Here is a 23,017-nt window from a genome sequence, read left to right as displayed (position 1 = left end):
ATCCCTGCTGCCAGATTTGCACTTTTCACTGCCTGCTGAGATCAAGTCCCACCTCAGGGACTCCGAGACTCAGGGGCCCTTCAAGGACAGGGCAAAGGGGAAGAGAGATTGCTGGAAACCTCCCCCAGCACAATCAGGGTTTGAATCCAAACCTGGCCCAGGCAGTGTTCCCTACACCATCACCACCCCAGGAACATGCCCAGGAAAGAAAAGAAAGGATACCCTAATGGTGTCTGTCACTTCACAGGGCAGGGAGAAGAGGGTGGGGATATGGATGGAGAGCTTTGGCTGAACTCTGAATTAACCAGACTGGCCCAGGTGGGAAGCTTCCTACCATTCCCACCACATTGGGGTGTGCCAGGGAAATCCGTAGGAGCAGAGGCTGGGCAGACCCATCTTGCCATGGTGACCAGGAAGCCAGGAGCCCTGCTAGCGTTGAAGACACATGTGACTGCTCCCACCCAACCTCCTTCATCTCCAGGTTGTCAGCAGAGTTCCAGGGAGACAAACAACAGTTTGGCCCTCATCATGAAAGATGGCCTTGCAGCCCACCCTGCAGCAGGGATTATGGAAAGCCAGGGCCCGGCCACCTCTGTGGTCTGCACCACGTCTAAGCCTGAGACTGAGTTGTAAAAGACAGCTGCTTTGGTTTGCTTTCCCTTGCTTCTTTGTCCAGCCACAGGGCACTCTTTCCTGTGGTTCAGATGCAATCTACATCATGCCCTCCCCCTCCTGATCTCAAGGCTCAGAGCTGGCCAATGTCCCCTGTCCTCCTGATGGCAGGAATTGATTCAGGGATAGGCACATGATGAACCCAAGCTGCCCCCATCACAGTCATCTTGAAAACTGCTGTAGATGCTGGGGCCACTTCTCTGCCATACTGAGCACCATAGCCTGATGTTGGCACTGCTGGGGGTCAACTTTCCCTCTGTGAGGGGAAATCCTGCCTGAGAATGGAGCCAACACAGAAGAAAGCTGAGCTTGAAGCGGAGAAATAGCCTGAGAGTATCCTTAAACCCTTGCATCCAGTAGTGCTCAGGAACCCCTGCCTTTTTAAACAAATTTGAGTTAGGCTTCTTTCACTTGAACCCAGAGTCCAGGCAATCTTACAGGACTCTGATAAAAACACCACAGGAAGCCAGGCATGGTGACACACCTATAATTCCAGTACTCTAGGAGGCTGAGGCAGGGGGATCACAATTTGAAATGTAGACGGGGCAACTTAGTGACTTAGCAAGATACTTTCTCAAAATAAAAAAAATGCTGGGGATGTAGCTGAGTGTGAAGGCCCTGTGTTCAATCCCCAGTAACACAACAACAAAAACCACAGGAATTTAATGTAACATTTGGTATAAAATAATTTATACATTTAATTCATTTCTGAGATAATCATGAGTTAATTTACTACTGAATTTGTTTTACCACTTTCAATAATGAAAAATTACTTTGACTAGTGCTTTGTTCAAGATATTAAATTAATCACAAGTTCAAGTAGTTATAGTAACTGCACATACCTTTAGGGAGTCCTGTATCTTGAATGGGATATTTGTCTGACTGTAGAAACAAACAAAAGAAAAGAGTTATTTTACAATGTCAAATTATAAGATAAAAGTGAAAGAAAGCTTTGTCTTGGGAAAGTCATGGTTTCAATTTAAAACCTTGGAAATGGTTAGCCTCAGACTTGTCAATAGGCCTGCCTCACTGACTGTTTTTATTCTCAGCTTATAGACTTGAAATCAAGGTTGACAAGAAGTGAATGTTGGGACATGAAGTAGAATAAGCTTTACTCTAATTTTCTTGGCTCTGACCACTAACCCACACTTCCTCTCTTCTGTTGTGCTATCCCCCCCCCCCCCCGCCCCGTCTACTTCCTGCAGCTTGAAATCAAGAGGCCTTTGTTTTTCATGCATTGTGGAAACAGACCCATTTCTTCCCATTTCTGTGACAGTCATATGGGTCAATGAGTGTGTGTTCTGGGCAGTGCTTACTATTGGGTTCGAATCCTAGAACTGGATCTCAAAGGTAACCAATCTGTCAATTGTGCAAAGATCTAAAGATCAGTCACTAATTATGCAGTTATGCACAGTCCTCAAGACACTGGTTGAGGGTAGACCTGTTATGCTTCAAGTCTAAAATGTCTTCCTAAGGGAAGACGTGTTCAGAGATGGGACTCATGTGTTCAGAGGTGGGGCTACTGGATGTGACTAGATCATGAGGGTACTGTATTCATCAGTGGATTAATCCATTGGTGACTTTGGAAGCTGACTGTGCTGTTAGGAGGTAGGGCCTGGTTGGAGGTGGGTCACCGGGGATGTGACCCGGAAGGGTGTATTCTTGTCCCTGACTCCTCCTTTTTCTTTCTGCTTCCTAGCTGCCATGGAATGAGCAGCTTCCCTCTGCCAGGTCCTTTCACCATGCTGTTTCCGCCTTGGAGCCAGCCAACCAGAGACAAAACCCACTGGAAATTGAGCCAAATAAATCTCTCCTTTATGTTGTGGGTATCAGGTATTGGGTACCAGCAATGGCAAAGCGACTAAGACGCCCCCATGTTAAAGGGAATTCAAGTTGCAAATGTTCTTACAATGATACATTATTTAATTTGTTCACATCTATCTGTAGATATCTAATGTTCTGGAAACTTATTCCAATTAAACAATGCAGCCTTCCTCTCAAGCTTCCATGACGAGAATGAAAATGTGCCCACTGTTCCCAACCCTCCAGTCTGAACAAGGGTTCACACTTCCTGTCAAATTTCCTGAAGGTCTCTCCCATGCCTTCCTTGACAAAGGAGAAAAAGAAGTAAATATGGAATCTAGGGTTTTATTTTGATGGTTTCCTTGAGTTCCTATGGAGCCGGGCAGTGAAGTTTTAGAACTTCTAGAAGGCTCCAACTCTTTCCTAACAAAAATCAGTAAGTGAACCAGAATTAATCACAGGGACCTGAAATGTCAAATAGTTCCATCCCAGCTACTCTTCTCGCTACTGCTCCCCACAGGGTGGACCACATCCTTGGGCCACACCCTTCTCAGGCTGCTGTGGAAGGCTCTGTCCACTCCTTCAGCTAGACTGTGAACCACTTCGGAGATTTTGATGCAGGGCAAAGTGAAGATCAGCAGAAAGTCCCCCTGGACAAACACAGGCGGGAGGGAGTGTGGGTCTCTTGGAAAAACTGATGTTCAAGCGATAGCCAGGACTCAGAAAGAAGGAACCAAGGAAGGAGCAAGGTCACTGCAGAGGGCAGACATAGCAGGAACAAGGGCCAGTGAGTGGAACAGCAGCAGGTATAGGAAAGGAATTCCTGCAATAGAGGAATCTGTTGGAGGTCGATAGAAGAAGACAGGGATAAATATGGAATGATGGAGCCAGTTTGCAAGGAGCATGAAAGTGAAGCAAAGGAACAAGCTCGAGGTCTTAGGACGCTTGCTGCATCAAGTATGAGTGGCTACCTATCTTGCACGTGTGGCTCTGCATGTGGGTAAATGGTCAACCCAGTGTGGTTGGAAGTCAGACAAGCAAGAGAGTCAATCCAGAGATAACCACAGTGACCAAGCCATGGGGAAGGGAACCTTTGAGGGCCCCAAGCAGAGAAGGCTCTGTGGATGAGAAGATGCCTGAGCCACAATGGGAGGATGTATAGGAGTTCACTCTGGGAGGAAGCACGGACACTTCCCTGACAGAGGGAACAGAGGATTGGTGTTCTGGGAAGGTGAGAGAGCAAGGAGCATTTAAGGGACAGCAAACAGCTACATGAAACTGGCTCAGCAGGTGAACAGCAGATGTCAAGATAAGGTCATGGAGGACCTCATCCGTCACAGTAAGGAGTGTACACGTAAGCCTGTAGGCAGCAGGATGCTATGGGTTATGTCTCCTGAAAAGAATATATCCACATCATAACCCCTCAGATCTCAGAATGTGACTTTTTTTGGATTTAGGGTTATAGATATAATTAGTTAAGATGAGGTCATAGTATAGTAGGGTGGACCCTCAAGCCAATGCGACTGACATCCTTATAAGAAGAGAAAAGAGGGTTGTGGATATTTACATGCACTCTCAGTGGTGAAGGACTTATCTAGTATGTGTGAGACTTTGGGCTCAAGTGCCAGCACAACACAAAAAAAAGAGAGAAAGAAGGGAAGGAGAAGGAGGAGCAGGGGAGGTGGAGAAAGAAGGGGAAGAAGGGAGGGAGGAAGGGGAGAAAGAAGAGAAGAAAGAGGAGGTGAAGGAGGAGCAGGAGAATGAGGAGGAGGAGAAAAGACATAAAAACAAGGCACACACTGAGAGGATGGCCATGTGCTAAAAAAGTGAGAGACTGCATCTTGCACCTAAAAGCCAAGGAGTGTCCAGGATTGCATGCAACCACCACCAGCAGTTAGAGGAAATGAGGGGAGGGGCGGGGGGGCAGGGGTGGTTATGGTTCAATCTGAAATGTCCCCCAAGGCTCATGTGTTGAGGGCTTGCTTCCCAATGCAGCAATGTTCAGGGGTAAGGCTTTGAGAAGTGACTGTGCCTTGAAGGTTGATCTCATCTTTGGACGAATGGGAGGTGGTAGAAATGGTAGAAAATGGAGCCTAGTTGAAGGAAGTGGGTCATGGCTACCTCATCTTGGGTCATGGTCTGACCTGTCCACACTGAGAACAAAATGATGTTTCCACAGCTTCCCTATTGTTGGTTTTCTAGGGCTGTCTTGACAGAATACCACATATTGGGTGGCCTACAATGACAACGTGTGTTCTGTCACTGTTCTGAATGCTTGAAGTCCAAGATCAAGGTGTTAGCAGGGCCACGCTCCTCCTGATGCACGTAGGAAAGAATTCTTCTGTGTCAATGTGACAGTTAATTTTAATTGTCAACATGACTTGATTAAGTCTAGGAGATTAGTAAAGCACACTTCTGAGTGTGGCTGGGTAGGTTATGGAAGTGTGACCCTGGATATTATATCTGGTTCAGGCTCTTTCCTTCCTGGCACTGTTCCCCTGCTCTATTGCCTGGCTGCCATGAACTAAGCATCTTTGCTCTGCCACACCCTTCTGCCATGATGTTCCTGCCTTAGAGTCAGTTGGCCATGGACTGAAACTTCTGAAACCATGAGCCAAATTAAACCTCTCCTCTTTTAAGGTGCAGATGTCAGATATTTTCTCCAGGAATGGAAAAGCTGACCTATGTGGTCAGCTTTCTGTCTCTGTGACAAAGTACCTAAGAAAATCAACATAAAAAAAGAAAAGGTTTATTTTGGCTCATGAAGTCAGAGTTTCTAGTCCATGGTCACTTGGCTCCACTGTTTCCATTGTTTCTGGGTCTGTGGTGAGGCAAAAACATCATGGCGAGGAGGGTGTGGTGGATCTATGCTGCTCATAGTCCAGGCTGCAGGGCTGTGCCCATGCCTGCTCACTGTCACTGCACCCCTGTGCAGTGGGACAGGACCACCTGCCCACCACCTCACAGGGGGCCTGGAGGAGAAAAACCAATGCATGTGACTTTTTTAATAACTTCACAGCAATCAACGGGCCTCAGACTGGAGGGTGGGAGAGGCCAGGGCTCCAGGGATTAAAGGTGTTAACAGAGGCAAATCAGTGTGTGCCCTTCTCTGCCCAGTTCCTGAAATACTGTCCTATTTTACCTTCATTCTCACATTAGATACTTTGATTTTTTTTTTTTTTTTTGGAACAGAGATTGAACTCAGGACCGGCAAGGCACCACTGAGTTAAATCCCCAGCCCTAGATAGTTTGAATTTTCAGAAAGAAAAATTAAAAATAGACCAATAGTATTCAAAGTAGACAGGTATGGAAAGACTTTCCAAAATCTAAGATCACTTCTGGTATACACAAAACAGGAATAGGACCCAACGCACACCATTTTTAGCTAGCTCGGAGAAACCCAACATTTATTCTGTCACAGAGAACTCCAAATGAAGATAGGAAATCTTACTTTGGGTTTCTGACCTTGTGCAAAAACTCAGTAAAGAAAATGTGAAGTAACAAAAGAGAAAAAAAGCAAAAAAGGGGTGTGGCTACAAATGGAACATGTGTAACCTACCGTGTTAAAAGAGAAAGTGCTGGGGTCTGTGTCTTCCACAGGCTCCTTGGCCATGTGACCTGTGAAAAAACAAAAGGACAGTATTTTCTTTACTGTAAAAGCACAAGTGAATCCTTTGATACTGTCTTCATAGAGATGAAAGCTACTTTATGCAGGTCAGAGGAGTAATGCTCTCTCTCAATCATTAGTACTCTTACGCAAGGGAGGTTCAAATTGCAACAAGGAAGAGATTAAGAAAAAGAAGTCTTTTAAAAACTACTGTATTTGGAACAATTCCCTTATGAAAAATTCACGAATAGAGTAACAAGTATCCATAAATTATACAGACACGATGCTAATGACTCTCTTACATCCTGTAATGAACATCTTTGGGTAGGAAAGATTTAACTCTGAATACTATATCTTTCCTTAATCTCTGTAACTTGTTTTTTTAAAATTATCTTAAAATTTGCTTCTTGATGTGCTTCATGTGAATATTCAAACTAATGGCTTTGACTTCTCAATGTTTTGCATCTTATGCTTGATCAACTTGTGCCATTTTAAGGAACTGAATGAGAAAATTCAGAAAAAGGTACAGGGCTCTGTCAGGACCACCACTAGATCATATGAGGTTGTACACATTAGAAAAAGCTCCCCTTCTCCAAGGTGTTTTGCAAGACATCTGCCAGGAAACCAGCTTAACGATGACTAAGTCTATTTGAGTGGAATCTTCCAGATGTGTTCAGTGTACAAGCTGAAACAGCCAAATTTTAATGCTCACTTTTCATCTAGATCCTCCTTAAGTATGTACTGTGGACTAGGCCTTATGTCTAGGCAATGCCTTTGGGGATCCAGATAAGCACCATGGGACAATTCATCAAGATAATAATTTGTGTTTGTTCTCCTGGATGCTGCCCTGCTGAGAGTGGGCATGGGCTTTGCATCTTTCTCTCCCACCAACATGTTGACAATGCCCGAAGGAGAAGCTGCATGATGTCAGCATGCATCTCTGTTTTATGAGAGCCTTCAGTCACTGAGGACAGTGGCCATAAATGGAGAGCTTTTGCCAGTGCCCTCCCATGAAGGGGCACTGTGGCCTGGTTCTAGTAGAGCACAGGGTGGCAAAACCACCGTGCAGAAAGCACAGAGCAGGTTAACCCCTGGGGACCCCTGGGGACCTGTGTTTGGTATCTAGCATAGAAACAAAAACCCACCAGGTCTCAAGGAACTTCTCCAGCTTGGACATGGGGGAGAGCAATGCCTACCTGATGCAAGACAAATTCAAGTGCTAGTTTTCCAATTACTGTGTTAGCCTCAGCTTCTTCTGTGACCCAGAGGAGGAGCAGAGCACCCCAGATTGTGACTGAAATGGAATTTATTGCCAGCCTAGTGGAATGCTGGCACGGTTTGGATCTAGAATGTCCCTCAAAAGCTTATGTGTTATTCTACAAGAGATTTAAAGAAGAACTACTGCCATTACTCTTTAAACTCATCAAGGAAATTGAAAGGGAAGCAAGGCTTCCAAATTCATTCCTGGAAGCAAGTGTTACTTTGATTCCAAAACCAGGGAAAGACCCAACCAAAAAAGAGAACTACAGACCAATCTCCCTAATGAACATAGATGCGAAAATCCTCAACAAGATACTGGCAAACAGAATACAGAGGGTCATCAAGAAGATCATATACCCTGACCAAGATGGATTTATCCCAGGGATGCAGGATGGTTGAACATCCATAAATCAATAAATGTAATATACTACATTAACAGAGCCAAGGACAAAAACCATACGATCATCTCAATAGATGCAGAAAAAGCATTTGACAAAATCCAACACCATTCATGATAAAAAAAACCCTACAGAAAATTGGAATAGAAGGTCTTTATCTCAACCTGATTAAGGCTATCTATGAAAAACCAATAGTCAACATCATACAAAATGGTCAAAAACTGAAAATTTTCACGCTAAAATCAGGAACAAGAAAAGGATGGCCACTATCACCACTCCTGTTCAACATAGTTCTGGGAACATTAGCCACAGCAATTAGAAAAGAGAAAGAAATAAAAGGAATAAAGATAGGAAAGGAAGAGGTTAAACTGTCATTATTTGCTGATGATATGATATTTTACATAGAAGACACAAAAAACTCGGCCAAAAGACTTCTAGACTTAATTGACAGATTCAGTAGAGTAGCTGGATACAAAGTCAACACTCAAAAAACAAAAGCCTTCTTATATGCAAATAGCAGACTCATTGAGAGAGAAATTTGAGAAACAATTACTTTTACAATTGCATCCAAAAAAAATGAAATATCCAGGAATCAATCTAACAAAGGAAGCAAAAGACCTCTACACTGAAAACTACAGCACCCTGAAAAAGGAGATTGAAGTGGATATAAGAAAATGGAAAGACATCCCTTGTTCCTGGGTAGGAAGAACCAATATAGTGAAAATGGCCATACTTCCAAAACTACTATATAGATTTAATGCAATACCAATTGAAATTCCAACAATATACTTCACAGAACTAGAGAAAACAATCCAAGAATTCATTTGGAATCAGAAGAAACCTAGAATAGCAAAAGCAATTCTAGGCAACAGAGACATGGCTAGGGTATCACAATCCCCAACTTGAAACTATACTACAAAGCTACTGTGATAGAAACAGCATGGCACGGGCAAAGAAACAGACCTGAGGATCAGTGGAATAGATTAGAAGATGTAGAAACAACTCCAGACATACTTGGCCACCTCATCGTTGACAAAGGAGCCAACCACCCTCATTGGAGGAAAGATAGCCTATTTAATAAATGGTGTTGGAAAAACTGGATTTCAACCTGCCAGAGATTAAAACTAGACCCATACCTATCACCATGCACTAAAGTAAGATTGAAGTGGATTAACGATCTAAATATTAAGACAGAAACACTAAACTTGCTGGAAGATAAGTTAGGTAGAACTCTTGAAGACACTGGCATAGGAAAAGACTTTATGAACAAATCCTCAGTAGCACAGGAGCTAGCACAAAGAATCAACAACTGGGATCTCATCTTATTAAAAAGCTTCTGCATTGCAAGAGAAACCACCAACAGAACTAAGAGACAACCTACAATGTGGGAAAAAATTTTTAGCAGCTGTACCTCAGACAAAGGTCTACTATCGAGAATATATAAAGAATTGAAAAAAATCAGACCCCCCAAATTCAAAGACCCAATTCAAAAATGGGCATCTGAAATGAACAGACATTTCTCAGACAAAGAAGTAAAAGCAGCAAATAAATATAAGAAAATGTTCGGCATCACTGGTCATTCGAGAGATGCAGAAGAAAACAACACTGAGACTCCACCTCGCCCCAGAAAGAATGGCTGCTATCAAGAAAGCAATAACAAATGCTGGTGGGGTGTGGAGAGAAAGGAACCCTTCTCCACTGTTGGTTGGAGTGCAGACTGGTGCAACCACTGTGAAGGTCAGTGTGGAGATGCCTCAAAGAACTAGGACTAGAGGTCCCATTTGACCCAGCTATTCCCCTGCTGGGGATCTTCCCCAAAGAATTAACAGAATCATACCACAGTGATATATGTGCACCCATGTTTATAGCGGCACAGTTTGTGGTAGCTAAGGCTTGGAAACAGCCCAGGTGCCCATCAACTGTAAACTTGATAAAGAAGATGTGGTTTTTTTATAGAATGGAGTACTGCTCAGCCATGGAGAATGAGGAACTGGAGACATTTGTAGCTGGATGGATGCATACTGAGGCCATACTCTTGAGTGAGGTGGATGGGACACACATATGTAAATACCGAGTAGTTTCTCTGGTGTGGGAAATTGAAGGTGTAAATAAGGATTAAAATGATTAAAATGAATAACTGATAATTTGAACTAGGAAGGGGTTCAGGGGTGTAGGGGTGGTGGGAGGAGATGGGGAAAGGGAAGAAGGGAAAGGAAAAATTATGAGAAGAGAAAAGAAATGGAAACAAAGTCTATGTGAATGGGGAAGCATGGAGGGGGTGAAGGGCGCACAGGTAATGGGGGAAAAAATAAGAACCAAGATACATCATGTTCAGGTACAAGCACCCAATGATAAATGTAAATCCATTGTATACCTAAAATGTACCAATAAAAAAATTTTTTAAAAAAAGCTCATGTGTTGAAGGCTTGGTCCCTGGTATGGCAGTGTTCAGAGGTGGGGCTTTTGGGAGGTGACTGGAACGTGAGGGCAGTGCCCTCTGTAATAGAGTAATCCATTGACAGGTTCATAGCTTAGTAGGCTATTGCGAGGTGGTAGAAATTTAAAGAGGTGGAACCTACAGAGGAAGTAAGTCACTGGCGGTGCATCCTTGAAGAGGACATCTTGTCCCCAGCTCCCCTTGTCTCTCCCTTCTCCTCCTCCTGCTGCTGCTCGTCTTCTTCTTCTTCTTTTTCTTCTTTTCTTCTTCCTCTCTCTCTCCCTCCCCCTCCCTCCCTCCCTCTCTCTCCCTTTTCCTCTCCTTCTCTCTCTCTATCCTTCCCTCCTTTCCTCCATCCCTCCTTCTCTGCCTCCTGTCACCACAAAGCAAGCTGATCTGCTCTACCATATGCTCCTCACAATGATGTTCTGCCTCACCACAGGCCCAAGAGCAATGGAGCCAGATAACCATGACCTAGAACTTCTGAAACCATGAGCCAAAATAAATCTTTACTCCTTTAAATTGATTTTCTCAGGTAATTTGTTACAGCAACAAAAAACTGACTAACACAACTAGACTCAGACTTGAGCTTAAAATGACAAAGAAAATGAACAAAGTGTGCTGCCAACATGACCCTGAACATGCAGAACTCCAATGCCTAAGTAGCAGAGCACTGCCTCGGTGGTAGTGCAGGACTATGTAAGAACGTGCAGGAAAGACGGATGCCGCAGAGATGGGGAGTGAGCAGGGAACAGTCTGCACAGTAGCTGACACCTGTGTCCCAAAGGATGACTGATGTTAGCCAGGAGAAGGAACCTCCAGGCAATAGCATTCAAGGCAGAGGAAACAGCCCAGGAAAAGGCTGAGAGAGGAGAGAGACCACGTGTCAAGCACGCCCTCGCACTCGGTTTTCTAGCTTTTCCTTCCCAGGCTTCTCACGTGCTGGTCTGCTCTGGGGCAGGGGCGGTAGAAGTCACCACCAAGCAGCCTCAAGCCCCTCCCCTTTCTCCTATCATAGCCTCTTCTCAAATATTCCACCTTGACTGAAGGGCAGCTGGATGCTAAGACTAAAACGCCAGCAATCAGCACTGTGGGGTTTTAATGGGTGCCAATGCTAAGGGATTACAGGGAACAGGGGTCCAAAGGGGCTGCTCACAGTGTCTATGGGACATTAGGGTTGCCTCCTGCAGGAAAAGGAGTATGAGAGGAAGAAGAAAGAAAAAGGCCTAAAAACATGGAGAAGATAGCTGAGAAAGGAGGAGCCAAACTAAAAACAGGACAGTTAAGAGGATGGAGCACTGAGGACAGGTGGGAGGCCTGGGTCCTCACAGGCACACCAGAGAGCCAGTGCTGGCCTTGAACAAGACTACTGCTGTGACCTGGGACAAGCCTATGACCTTCAGCCAGCCTAGTGCTGCGACCAAGTCTCTGGCTGCTGTACTTGGTCATTGGTGATCCTGGTCCAGCCAAGTCTGGAAGCCCGGGTAGCTAAACTACCATCTCAGAATGTGACTAAGCTGCTGTGCTGTCACTGGCCTAGGCACACCTGAGGGGCTGTGAGGATGGCAGGCACAGATAGAAGAGGCCAGGGCTGGGGCCCAAAGTCCTCTGCCGCAGCCTGACATCTCTGGGGATGAACAGAACCTAAGAAGTGAGGGACAGGTAGAATTCAGGAGCTTTGTTTTCTAAAGTGCAGCAATGGGGTGAGCAGGGGTTCAGGAAAGGTGTTGTCTGTATAACTGTACTAGAGGCATTTACGTCCAGGTCTTTTCTTCTTTTCACTGCAAAGATTCTGAGGGCACTGGCCTTTGCTGTACAACAGTCTCTGGACTGAGTACTTGCATGTTACTCCCAAGGCCACTGCAGCACCCCGCATGCTGTATCTGACCCACCTCTTTCTCCTAGCAGATTTGTGTGTGTGTGTGTGTGTGTCTGTGTCTGTGTGGTACTCTGGAGTGAACCCAGGGCCTTTGCACTAAGCTACATCCTTACCTTTTTTATTTTTTACTTTGAGACTAGGCTTGAACTAGAGATCCTCCTACCACAACCTCCCACAATGCTGGATTACAGGCCTGTGTCATCATGCCTAACTCTGGCAGCTCTTTGAGCTCAAGCTGAACTACTTTTATTCTCACAGGCCCAGGTTCTTCTGGGCCAAAGGGAAGTTATTTGGGGGAAGGCTGCTCCCAGTTGTCTGAGAGTGACCTAGAAGTAAAAAGCTTTCCTGAAGTCTTACTAGAGGCCTCATAGTTGCATGTTACAATACTATTAAGTGTAAAATAAAATTATTTAAAGGCCTAAAATGTTTTTTTTACAATCCCCAGGTAACAGCAGGGTGAGCCCAAGTAAGGCTATGGTATCAGATGGGACACAGGTGCCAAGGGGCCTATACTTCTACTGGGTATCTTCCTAAGAGTTAAAAATATCTTCCTATGGTGACACATATGTGCCTATGTTTATAGTAGCACAATTCACAATAGCTAAACTATGGAACAGCCCATATGCCCACTGACGGACAAGTAGATAAAGAAAATGTGTTAGACATACGTAATGGATTATGCAGCTACAAAGAAGAATGAGTTTTGTCATTTATAAAAAAATGGATGGATCTTGAGGCCATAATCTTAAGTGAACTAAATTAGACACAGAAGGTTAAATGTAGCATGGTTTCACTTCTATGAGAAACCCACAATATAAATAAAGGGGATCAAAAATGAACAAGATATGATACATATGTGTTCCAATTCCCCAAAATGAAGTTATGTATTGCAAATATATATCAATAAAATTTTTGAAAAAGATCAACAAAAGGGGCATATATGAGTCCCAGGGGACCAGGCCTGCCAGCTCTACCAGGGGGACATTCCCTGCTCCTGGTTGTCATCCACTGTGTGGCCAAGCTTCCCTCCCAAGGCTTCCCAACTCTTCTGGATCGGCAACTCCAGACGTGCTCAGATCAGCCCACATTTTCTAGCAGCTGACTGGTGGGCACCTCTGTCACGCAGTTAGGCAGAGGCTTCACTCCCATGAGCACCTCCTATGTCCCCAGACACAGGAGAGTCCTGGTGAGCTGATGCAGCAGGGCCTGGTGAGAGCAGACTGGGCAGGCTGCATGATCATTCAGTTTCCATAGACTGCAGATCCAGAACTTATATGAGAAGTGGCAAGAGACAGTTTCCACATCCTCTTCTCATGTCAAAGCCCAAGAGTGGTGACCAGTAGGGACCACGCAGATGGAAGCATCTCTAGCTGAGTGTCCTCAGCACTGGAGCCTTAAGCAGTGCCACAGCTGGCCCTTCTCTGGGGTCTGCTGTGTGCTCACTGGGTACCATCTCTGTTGACAGAGGAGTTTTGGTTTCCTCCAAATTCCCAGCCTACAGCTCCCTCCCTAAGGCAGCCATAGGGACTCTTACCCTTCCTGGCCTGTCCATTTTGGAGCTGACCATCAAGAAATTCTCTGACTCAGCTTGTCTGAAAGTAGGTCATAAGACACCCTCCCCATTTAAGAGGGGGTCCTGCCATGTACCCAGGAGGAAGGAACACTGCCCAGAGGGTCCAGGAAGAATCTGGACAGACATCCTTGCTAGGTCCTGACATGGTTTATCAGCATCATATCAGATGCTCCTTAGCCAATTACTTCCCTACACACTGTCCATACTTCAATTGTGCCCCTGAAATAAAGCCTCCATAAGAACACAAAGGAAGGTGAGTAGGTGGCGCAGTCTATAATCCCAGCACTCTGGGAGTATGAGGCAAGAGGGTCACAAGTTCAAGCTCAATCTGGGCAATTTAGTGACTTAATGAGAACTTGTCTCAAAATAAACAGACAAATAAATAAGAACTTGAGATGAAGCTCAGTGCAAAGGCCCTAGGTTCAATTCCTAATACGCTGGGGTAGGGACCAATGGACAGGGTTCCAAGACCTTCTAGACAGCTCATCAGAAGGGTCCCAGAGAGGGGATAGGACTTTGCATTTCTTCTTCCCCCATGCATCTCTTCATCTGAGTCCTCTGCAGTATTTTTTATAATAAACTGGCAGACACAAGAGTTTCCGAGCTCTCTGCACCACTTGAGCAAATTAATGGAACCCAAGGAGGGGTTTGTGGCAACCCCACGTTATAACCATTCATTCAGAAGCACAGGTAAAACAACTGGGACTTACGGGTGGCATCTGTGAGATCTGCCTCTAACTCCAGGTAGTATCTGAATTAAGCTGAATCAGAAGACCCCAGGTTGGTGTCCCTGCAGATTGCTTGCTAGTGAGGAGAAACCCCACATCTTTTGGGATCTCAGAAATCTCCTGTGTTGGTGGTTGTGGTGTGAAAGCATATCTGCCAAGCCTTACAATAATCCCGAGAAAGGCACTAAGTACCCTTCTCTGGACTGCCCACACTTAAGTGGAAGAGCCAGACTTTGGATCAGAGACTTTCTGGCTTCACAGGTTGCCAGATTTCCAGGATCATCAGCTTTTGGAAGTGGCTTATGCACTGATCATCTGACAGACACTCCTGGGGGAGAAGGGTGTCACTGTATCCAGATTTCCCCTTTTTATAAGGACACCTGTCATATCGCGTTAGAATCTACTCTAATGACCTCTAACTTGAATACCTCAGGAAAAAAACTATTTTCATATAAGGTCACGTTCTCAGATACTTGGGGTTAGGATTTCAACATATCTTTTTTGGGCTAGAAACAATTCAAGGGAGCCCTAAAAGTCTCCCTTCTGACCCCTATCTATGTTCTTCCCACCTGCAGAATACATTCACCCCATCCTAGCCTCAACCCAACCCCACCAAAGCCTGCATCACTCCACAGTCAACTCTAAATCCACAACCTCATTGCTCACCCACAGCCCAAAATCTCCACACATGCCCAGTCAGGGGCACAGGGATCGAACACCACGTGCTGCAGCCTCTGCACAAAGAACATCAGCACCCTGCTCAGGGCAGCCATCATATACTGACATCGCCCTTTTCGGTCACATTAGAGAGGGGCTGTAGTTCCTAGAAGCAGTTTCTCAGAGGAAGTTCAAAAATCTTCTCCTATGATGTCCTTTCAGAGACAACAAAGAGAGGAGGTGCAGGACCTTTCAGGTTTCCCAAGCCCTGTGAGCCAAAAGAGTAGGCTTGTGCTTTCTAGTGAAGAATTAAAGGTAACCCTTTCAACTTATAATTTCAGACTTAAAGTTATGTTCTTTTTTGTTAACCATAGTTGTCTTTTGGCCCCTAGCTGCCTTCATCACTGGTTATAAAGAAGCCCTGGTGTCCTGAGCCACACTAGGGATTACACACAGCAAGGGGCTGGGGTACATATTGGGGTACATGCAGCAATGTTGCCTTGGTGGTGGTGACAACCTGCTCCTTCTCCGTTGGTCATGAGGCTGAACAAGCAAGTGAAATCCTCCATTGACTTCTCTGGAGAGCAGTCTCATTAGCACAGTGACAAGGATCAGATTGAGAAGGAGCAGGGAAGAGAAGAGAGAGAAGACAAAGGGACTTGACAGGGGATTCAGACCAATTCCAGGAGAGAGAAGAAAATTGAGCAAGCAGAGGCATTATGAGGCAGTGAAGAATGGAAGGGAACACTGGGAAAACCCACAGGAGGGGAAAGAGGGAGGGAAGAGGGAAGGAAAGGAAGATCACACATTGTTACCACCATCTTCGGTGGCTTTGGAAAAAGAACTGGTCCAGCTCTGGACATACAGATGCTCCTGGAAGAGGCTCACCATTTAGTCCTGGGTGCCACTCCCTGGGCCACCTCAGATCCATCACTTCTCATAGAAAAACTATGAAGGGCCAGTGACATGTGCGATACCTCCAAACAGGCCACGATGGATTGCCGACCAAGGCCAGGGCTCCCAGGGAGTAGCCATGCTACACAGGACAAGGGAGACTATGTGGCTGTACTCCCTGCAACCAAGCAGTAAAGGCTCTACCTCACCAACCTTCCTTCCAAGTGTCCCCTTCCTCAACCTGGAGCTTCACAGTCTCCTGGTTTGCTCTGTCTTTAATATCTCTAAGAGGTATGGTCAAAATATAAAGTGAATGTTTACTTTATTAAAAAACCTTGCAGTAAAACACACTGCCATGAATCCCCCTCAAAATACTCCCTCTCACTTCAAACACATGCCATCATTCTTGCCACTTTTTGAAGCAATTCTGGAAGTCCTCTTTTGTGAGTGTCTTTAGTTGCACCATTGTGGCTGCCTTGATGTCCTGAAGAGAGTCAAAATGTTTATCTTTCACTGTCATTTTGACTTTGGAGAAGAGCCAGAAATTGCATAGTGCCAGATCTGGGGAATAAGATAGATGAGGACACAACATAATGTTTTCACAAGCTTTCTTTTCTGCTAGATGGCACTTGGCAGCAGCATTTACTGTATTTTTGATTACCCCTTGGAAAAATACTCACAAAAGAGGACTTCTAGAACTGCTTCAGAAAGTAGCAAGAGTGATGGGATAATCGTGTTCAAATCAAGGGAAAATATTTTGAGGTGGGTCATTAGTAGTGTGTCTTTTACTATAATACATTTTTAATTTGCACACTCACTGTATTTTTTTATCATCCCTTTATGAACACGAACCAGATTTTACCCACATTTCACAGACAATTCTGGCCCATTCAATGATAACCAGCACAGCCATTTCCTTCCCTGTGACCTCAAATGTCTTGGGAATCTTCTTAATGTAAAAAGTTACATTTTTAATTAACCTCATAACATAGTAATATATACACCTAAAAAAACTTTACAAAGTAAATTTAGTATATGTGCTGCCGAAGTGAGCACATTACAAGGTAAATTTAAATGAATATGCCTAACTCAGTAAGTAAACAAATTTTAAGATCCCAATATGGGAAGAATGTTTTTCCCCCATAGTCTGAAGCACATTTGGTTAGATTCTGTACCTTCCATTCATTCATGGAGGTGATAAGTATTTATGCAGGGCTTAGATTGTGCTAAGTACTGGGCTAGGTGATAGAGACAAGCTTAGGGCAAAAAAGACATGGTCTCTATAAGGAGTTTACACTCCAATGGCGGAAAGTGATGATGGCCAAGTAATCAATCACACCTAGAACAGTGACAAGTGTCAGAAAAGGAAGGGATGTGTGAGGGTATATTGCATGGAGCTGGGGCTGCGACACCTCTGAGCTGAAATCCAGAGGAAAAGTGGAAGCAATCTATGTAAAGGCCAGGAGACAGGAGAGTGGGAGGGGTTTCAAGGAAACGAAAGGAGGCGGTGTGGTTGCCATACAGAGAGCAGGACACCAAATGGTGCACTAGGTGAGTAGTTTAGGGGAAAGGTCAGGATCCATCAGACAGAGTGTGGAAGCCACTCAAGGACTGAGGACTTGTAAGAAAGTGGCTCTAAGCAGATAGATAACAGGATGTGACTTGTTCTGCAGAGATCACTCTGACCACCTTTTGTAAACGGGTTGGCAGCCAGCAAGCCTGAGTGTGAAAACACCAGGTGGGAGTGAGCTAGGCTCAAGGTGAGAGTCTGGTAACAAGTCTGGGGTGGAGAGATGAAAAGACCATTTTCCTAGGTCCTCTGGTACTGTGATTTCACTGTAGAAATGGAAGGGAGGTAGGTTTCTTGGGGGTTGCAAAAACGGAATGAATGTTTGGAAGGGGAAACTGGGTGTGTTTTAGTGGAAGAATCTCATTTGATTGATGGAACCTCAGAGTGAGAAGGGACACTGAGACCATGTTCTAGAACCTGTGAAGTCTTCAACAACCGGTGCCAGGTGACACAGGCTATCCCTACTCTCTTTGGGGCCCCAGGTCTACCTCTTCCCAAAGATCTCACTTAGAGGTTTGGGTTCTGTCTCCTAAAGTCAAAGTGACAGATCTGTTCCTAGGATACCCTCCTGTCATACACTCTGATGTTGCACCATTCCACCTGTGCTTGGACTTCCAAGTCCTCCGCTCCAGGTTGTGGGCATCTGTTTTGGCTGGGCCATGCAAATTGAAGGTACCTGGAATTCCATATCCTTGGTGCTATTACAGTCACCTAAGATCTCCCCTGATGACCTTGCATTCTTGACTTACAGAGGCTTTTTATCACTGAGATCACTGCTGAGTGGGTTCCCAGCCCCCACCTCCTCTGGTGCTGCTGATTTGGGGGTGCCTCAAACAGAGTTCACTTATATTCCTATGGGGTGAATCTCTCTTGAGACCTGTTTCAATGAGATTTGAGGCCACTCTTACTGAAATCTAGTCCAAACATCCCTCCACACCTGTCAATTAGGTTCTCAGCAGAGGTGGATATACGCTAGAGGTCAGAGGGAGGGTCTCCCCTTTTATTTCCTCTTCTGCTTTCCAAACAAAAAGGATAGATGGACATCCAGACAATTTATTTTACATGGCCAATCAACAAAATGTTTACCATGCCCCCCTTGAAGAATTTAAATCTTCTTTTAATCTCAACTCTCACCCCACCCCCAGACCCGCATATCACAATGCCAAGGTACCTGTTGGGTTTAACCTTCTGACCACCTTCAGACACATTCTGTCACCTCCTAGGTTTTCAAGCCACAAATTAGTGTTGGACTAGTGGAGCTCTGTTCCTGCCCAGGCTCCAGAAACGAAATAAGAAACATGTCTGTCCGAGCAGTTGCATCTCTTTCAGTTGGCTCTTTCCCAACATGTCCAACCCAGCAAAACCAGGTACAGCCCCAGTGCACCCCGAGGGGGCATATCAGCCGTTCAGTCGTGTATTCCACAAACCTTCACCGAGTTTGCACCTAGGTTATGGGAGAGAGAATTCCTAGAAGGTGAATTCTACAAAGGATTTAAAATCGAGGTGAGAGAGGAAAGAAAAATCTACACTGGCCTCAGGTACGAAAGCGCAATATTTTAAAATAAGGACAGGAGAAGAGGCTATTCTAATCAAAGGCCTCCACAGGTGGGGATTCCACAGGCGGGCTCAGCCTCTGGGTTCTGTGGATACTAATTTATGAAACAGCTCCGGGGGTGGGGGTGGGGGTGGGGGACCCAACATTCACAAAAGTGCAACGAGGAGGGAGGAAGAGAAGCCAGAAGGCGTGAAAGCTGGAAACCTGGGAGAGCAGGGCGGAGAAAACGAAATATACTCCTTGCGCTCTTCTCTGCCGGAGGTTGGCGCGACTTGTTTCAACCTGGCATCCCGCGCCAGGAACAAAGCGGCCGGGCGCGCGCGGGGTCTGTAGCCGCTCACAGGGCGGCCCAGGGTGAGGGGACACCGCCGCTGTCCCCGCCTGGCCCGACTCTGGCGTGGGGTCCAGGTGTCCAGAGCTGGCCTCGGGGGTCGCCGAGGTTCGAACCCAAACGCCCGGCCACAGCCGCGCGAGCCCCACGAGCTCCCGGCCCGCAGTCCCCGCTACAGGTGAGGGTGCGGCGCGGTGTCACCTTACCTGAGCGCAGAGGGTCGTGGGGCGAAGCCATGTGGGCGGGGAGAGGGCAGCCGGGAGCCGGAGCGGCTCCGGGACCGGGGAGGAGAGCGGGAGCGGGGGACTGGAGGTCCTGCAGTGCCGACGCACCGGGAAGAACCTCCTCGGCTCTGTGCGCCCCGCTTCTCCTCCTCCCGCTCGTCCCGGGTCTCCACCGCTTCTTCCTCGAGCTCACTTCCTGCTCTGGCAATTAGCAAAGCCCCTGCTAGGCGTCTCCCCCGCCCTCCCTCCAGAAGCGCAGGGTGGGGTCCCGGGTGTCCTCCGAGCGCCCAGCGCCCGGGCGGGTCCCACCACAGGCTCCAGCGACCGCAGCCCGAGACCGACTCTGAGGCGACCTGTGGCCTTGGAGAAAGGCTACAGTGGCGCACGGTGGCTTTCCAGGCTCCCCAGTCGCCCCCTCGCCTGGGACAGCAGTTCGTTCCTCGCACAGGCCTGGGCCGAGACGCCTGCCGGCGATCTGATATTTAAACAGTTTCCTAATCTTGAGGCGGACCCGGCCGCTGCATGATGGCACACGCTAATACTTCGTACAGTATTTTGATGTTTCTTTGGCTTTAGTTACTGCCTGACCTCCGGGGTGAGAGTTACACAAAGGAGAGAGAAGGATCACTCTGCACACGCTCACTTGGCCTCTAAGAAGAAAAAGAAAGAAAAAAAAACCTTTGAGTTCTCTCAGAAATGTGAATTAACTGGCCTTTTATATTCTTATTAAGTTTTCATTTAAACGGATTTTAAAACTTTTTCTTAAGTGAGCACTGACTGGGATCGTTTATGACGATTATATTTAATATTGCTGTATTTAAGCAAACTATATCATCAAGCATAAATGTTATGTGAAGGTCAGAGGTAATTTAAATTTAATATGAATCTCTGAAGTGTATCCAGTAATCTATATCCACCTTCACAGAGAACAGAAATATAAAAATTTAAGAGCTAACAAAACAGTATTTAGTATACAGTGCCATCAGCACATTATCATACATAAGTAACTGGCTAAAAGTCAGCCCTGAGAAATCAGGCAACAGCAAATGTCTACATAGCCTCTTGGTCACCAGGAGATTGTTTTGTGCCTCTGCCCATCTGTTTAGTTCTCCTGAGGACAATAGCACTCTTAGGATTGGCTTCTTAGTCTCTGAAATACTCCATGAAAGAGGCGAGAAGTTTAGAGACCAGGGTACTGACTGTGTGTGACCAGAGGAAAACCTTTTAGCCAAAAGTTCAGCTTTCTGGGGAATTTGTGGGTGGGAGAATAAACTTCCTCTTGGTCTGCCTTCCTATAGGAAGGGAAAATTTTTAAAAGTGGTATTTTGAGTCACTTTTGAGGTTTGGTTTGTGGTCCTATCTGTACTTCACATGCTGATGGAATTATTTCTGAGGTTTGGTTGTCAGGAGCTATATATCAAGCTGGACTATCTTGTTAACACAATTTCAATGGTGGCTCTGATGCTAGCTTGCTTTTCACAACCCTGAACTTCAAGTCAACTTCTTATCATGCCTATTCTTCATTATATGACATAGAAGATGGTGTTAGAAATGCATGCTAAAGTTAATTTTTTAAAGGAAGATTGACTAGATATATGACTTATTATTCCCTTTCATTCCATTTCCTACTGACAGCCACCATCCCCAACATTGTCTGTTTTTCTCATGTATTTGTGAACTATAAAGTGCAATGCAAATGGGAGTTACTATTTGTAACTCGAAAATAATTTGTAAAGCCAAAATAAGTAGTTTAAAATAGATCTCATTGGCCAGAGTTTTCATACAATCCATTTATTGTCACTTTTTGTCCTTCAGCTTTCAGTTCTATTACTGCCAAACAGTGTTTGAAGACACTTTTGAAAGTGGACATTTTTGACATTTCCTAACAGTTCCTGAAAACTCAAGAAATCTTGGAGTCACATTTTAGTTTTGCATTCCCATTACTTCACTGCTGTTTAAGTGACTTTCAGTTTTCCTTTTCTGACAAGTTGTGAGCACAGACTTGGCAGTCTTGGAGTCAGCTTGTGGATTTGACCAAGGGCCTGTCACTGAGAAGTTATCTTAAGCAAGAAGCCCAAACACTGAGTTTGTAAGAGTTCATAGGATTGTGAAAATTCACTCAAATAATACCTAAACCAATTCATGTCACATAGTAGGTATAAACAAACCAGCTATCTTAACCCTTTATTCTTTCCTTGGAATTTAGCCTATTGAGAGAAGCTCGTATTGCCTTTGTAACAAGAAATGCTACAATATGTATTGAAGTGCTATACATATTGTGGACCAGAGCTGTACAAATCATGGACCAGGAGTTAATTGGTAGGTAGCATTCTTTAATGCAAAGTTTTTAACTTCATCCCATACACTACATAAAATGCCAAGCCCTAGGCAAACCAAAATAAGAAGACCCTGACTCTTAGGAGTTTATGGTCAAGAGGTATTTGTAAATATTGCTTTGTTATACAACTGAGAAATGAAAGTTCTAATTAGAAGGGGATGAGTACGGAGGATGGCACTGAAGACTTGTGGAAGCAAAGTGACCTAATGGTGACTACCACGCAGCCACAGATGTTCCAGGCAAATTCTGTGACCTTAATTCATGGCTACAGGGTTGTAGCCTGACATGTTGTAAAAACACTGTTGGTTTTGTGTCTTTTTGCAAACAGATAATGACAGAAAAGTTACCTTTAAGTGGGGAAAGAGCAACTTAAAACATTTTCTTTCATTCACTATAGAATGTGTTGTTTTTGTTCATTTTGCATCATTTTGGATAACACTGTAGTTACACTTAAATTTCTGCAATCTAAGATGAAAAGTTATGTTATGGAGCACAACTTTCCTTTCTGTATACTTTGTATATGTGAACCTCACCAACCAGGCCTTGGCTGCCTCACAAGGTCTGATCTAAATAAAAGTGGCCAGAATTGCAATGGAGTAGATGGGTTTAGGAATAGATAAGATTTTGTGTGTCACAGAAGGAGACAGCCCTGACAACTGAATTTACGTGATATACCCTTGTGGAGTCAGGTATCATGGAAGACGTCCAGTGAGTTACTAAGTTCGTGTAGCTCCTCACTTTTTGGAATAGACATTGGTTAAATCTGTCCAGAGTGCTCAAGACAGTCGCAGTGGACTTCTGCTATCTTGCCACCTAACTTCTCGTATTAGTAGCCCAGTTTTCTCCTGGAGAATTACTGTCCCTGTTATGGCTGTGTCTCGATGTCCCCTCAAAGCCTCATGTGGTCATAGGTGGCACTTTTTGACAGGTGACTGAATCTACAGTGTATGATTGATTCACGGTGCAATGCTAGGATTAAGGGTGCTAGGGTTAAGGGTGGGTGATTACTAAATCAGTCCATTGATTGGTTGGGCACAGCCCTAATCCCATTAGCCTAGATACACTATAAGGGACATTTAAAAGAAGTTGTC

At 45.1% G+C, this 23,017-nt stretch overlaps 1 protein-coding gene across 1 annotated transcript in view; it reads right to left on the bottom strand.

Annotated features, from left to right (window-relative positions):
• Edaradd (EDAR associated via death domain) overlaps positions 1-19,964 on the bottom strand; it is a 59,472-nt gene extending 39,508 nt beyond the window's left edge. The window contains exons 1-3 of the mRNA XM_021266367.2: positions 19,571-19,964; positions 6,035-6,093; positions 1,515-1,554 (exon numbers count right to left, since the gene is read on the bottom strand). Coding sequence (XP_021122026.1) covers positions 1,515-1,554; positions 6,035-6,093; positions 19,571-19,601 — 130 coding nt within the window. The 5' untranslated portion in view covers positions 19,602-19,964. The remainder of the gene's footprint in view (positions 1-1,514; positions 1,555-6,034; positions 6,094-19,570) is intronic.
• Positions 19,965-23,017: the final 3,053 nt, after the last annotated feature.

Source organism: Heterocephalus glaber, unplaced genomic scaffold (assembly GCF_053883595.1).
Source record: "Heterocephalus glaber isolate CG9 unplaced genomic scaffold, H.glaber_assembly_v1.0 deba00001472, whole genome shotgun sequence".
NCBI lineage: Eukaryota > Metazoa > Chordata > Mammalia > Rodentia > Bathyergidae > Heterocephalus > Heterocephalus glaber.
Note: the sequence above shows the minus strand (reverse complement) of the source record. Positions and strands in the feature narration are given on the sequence as shown.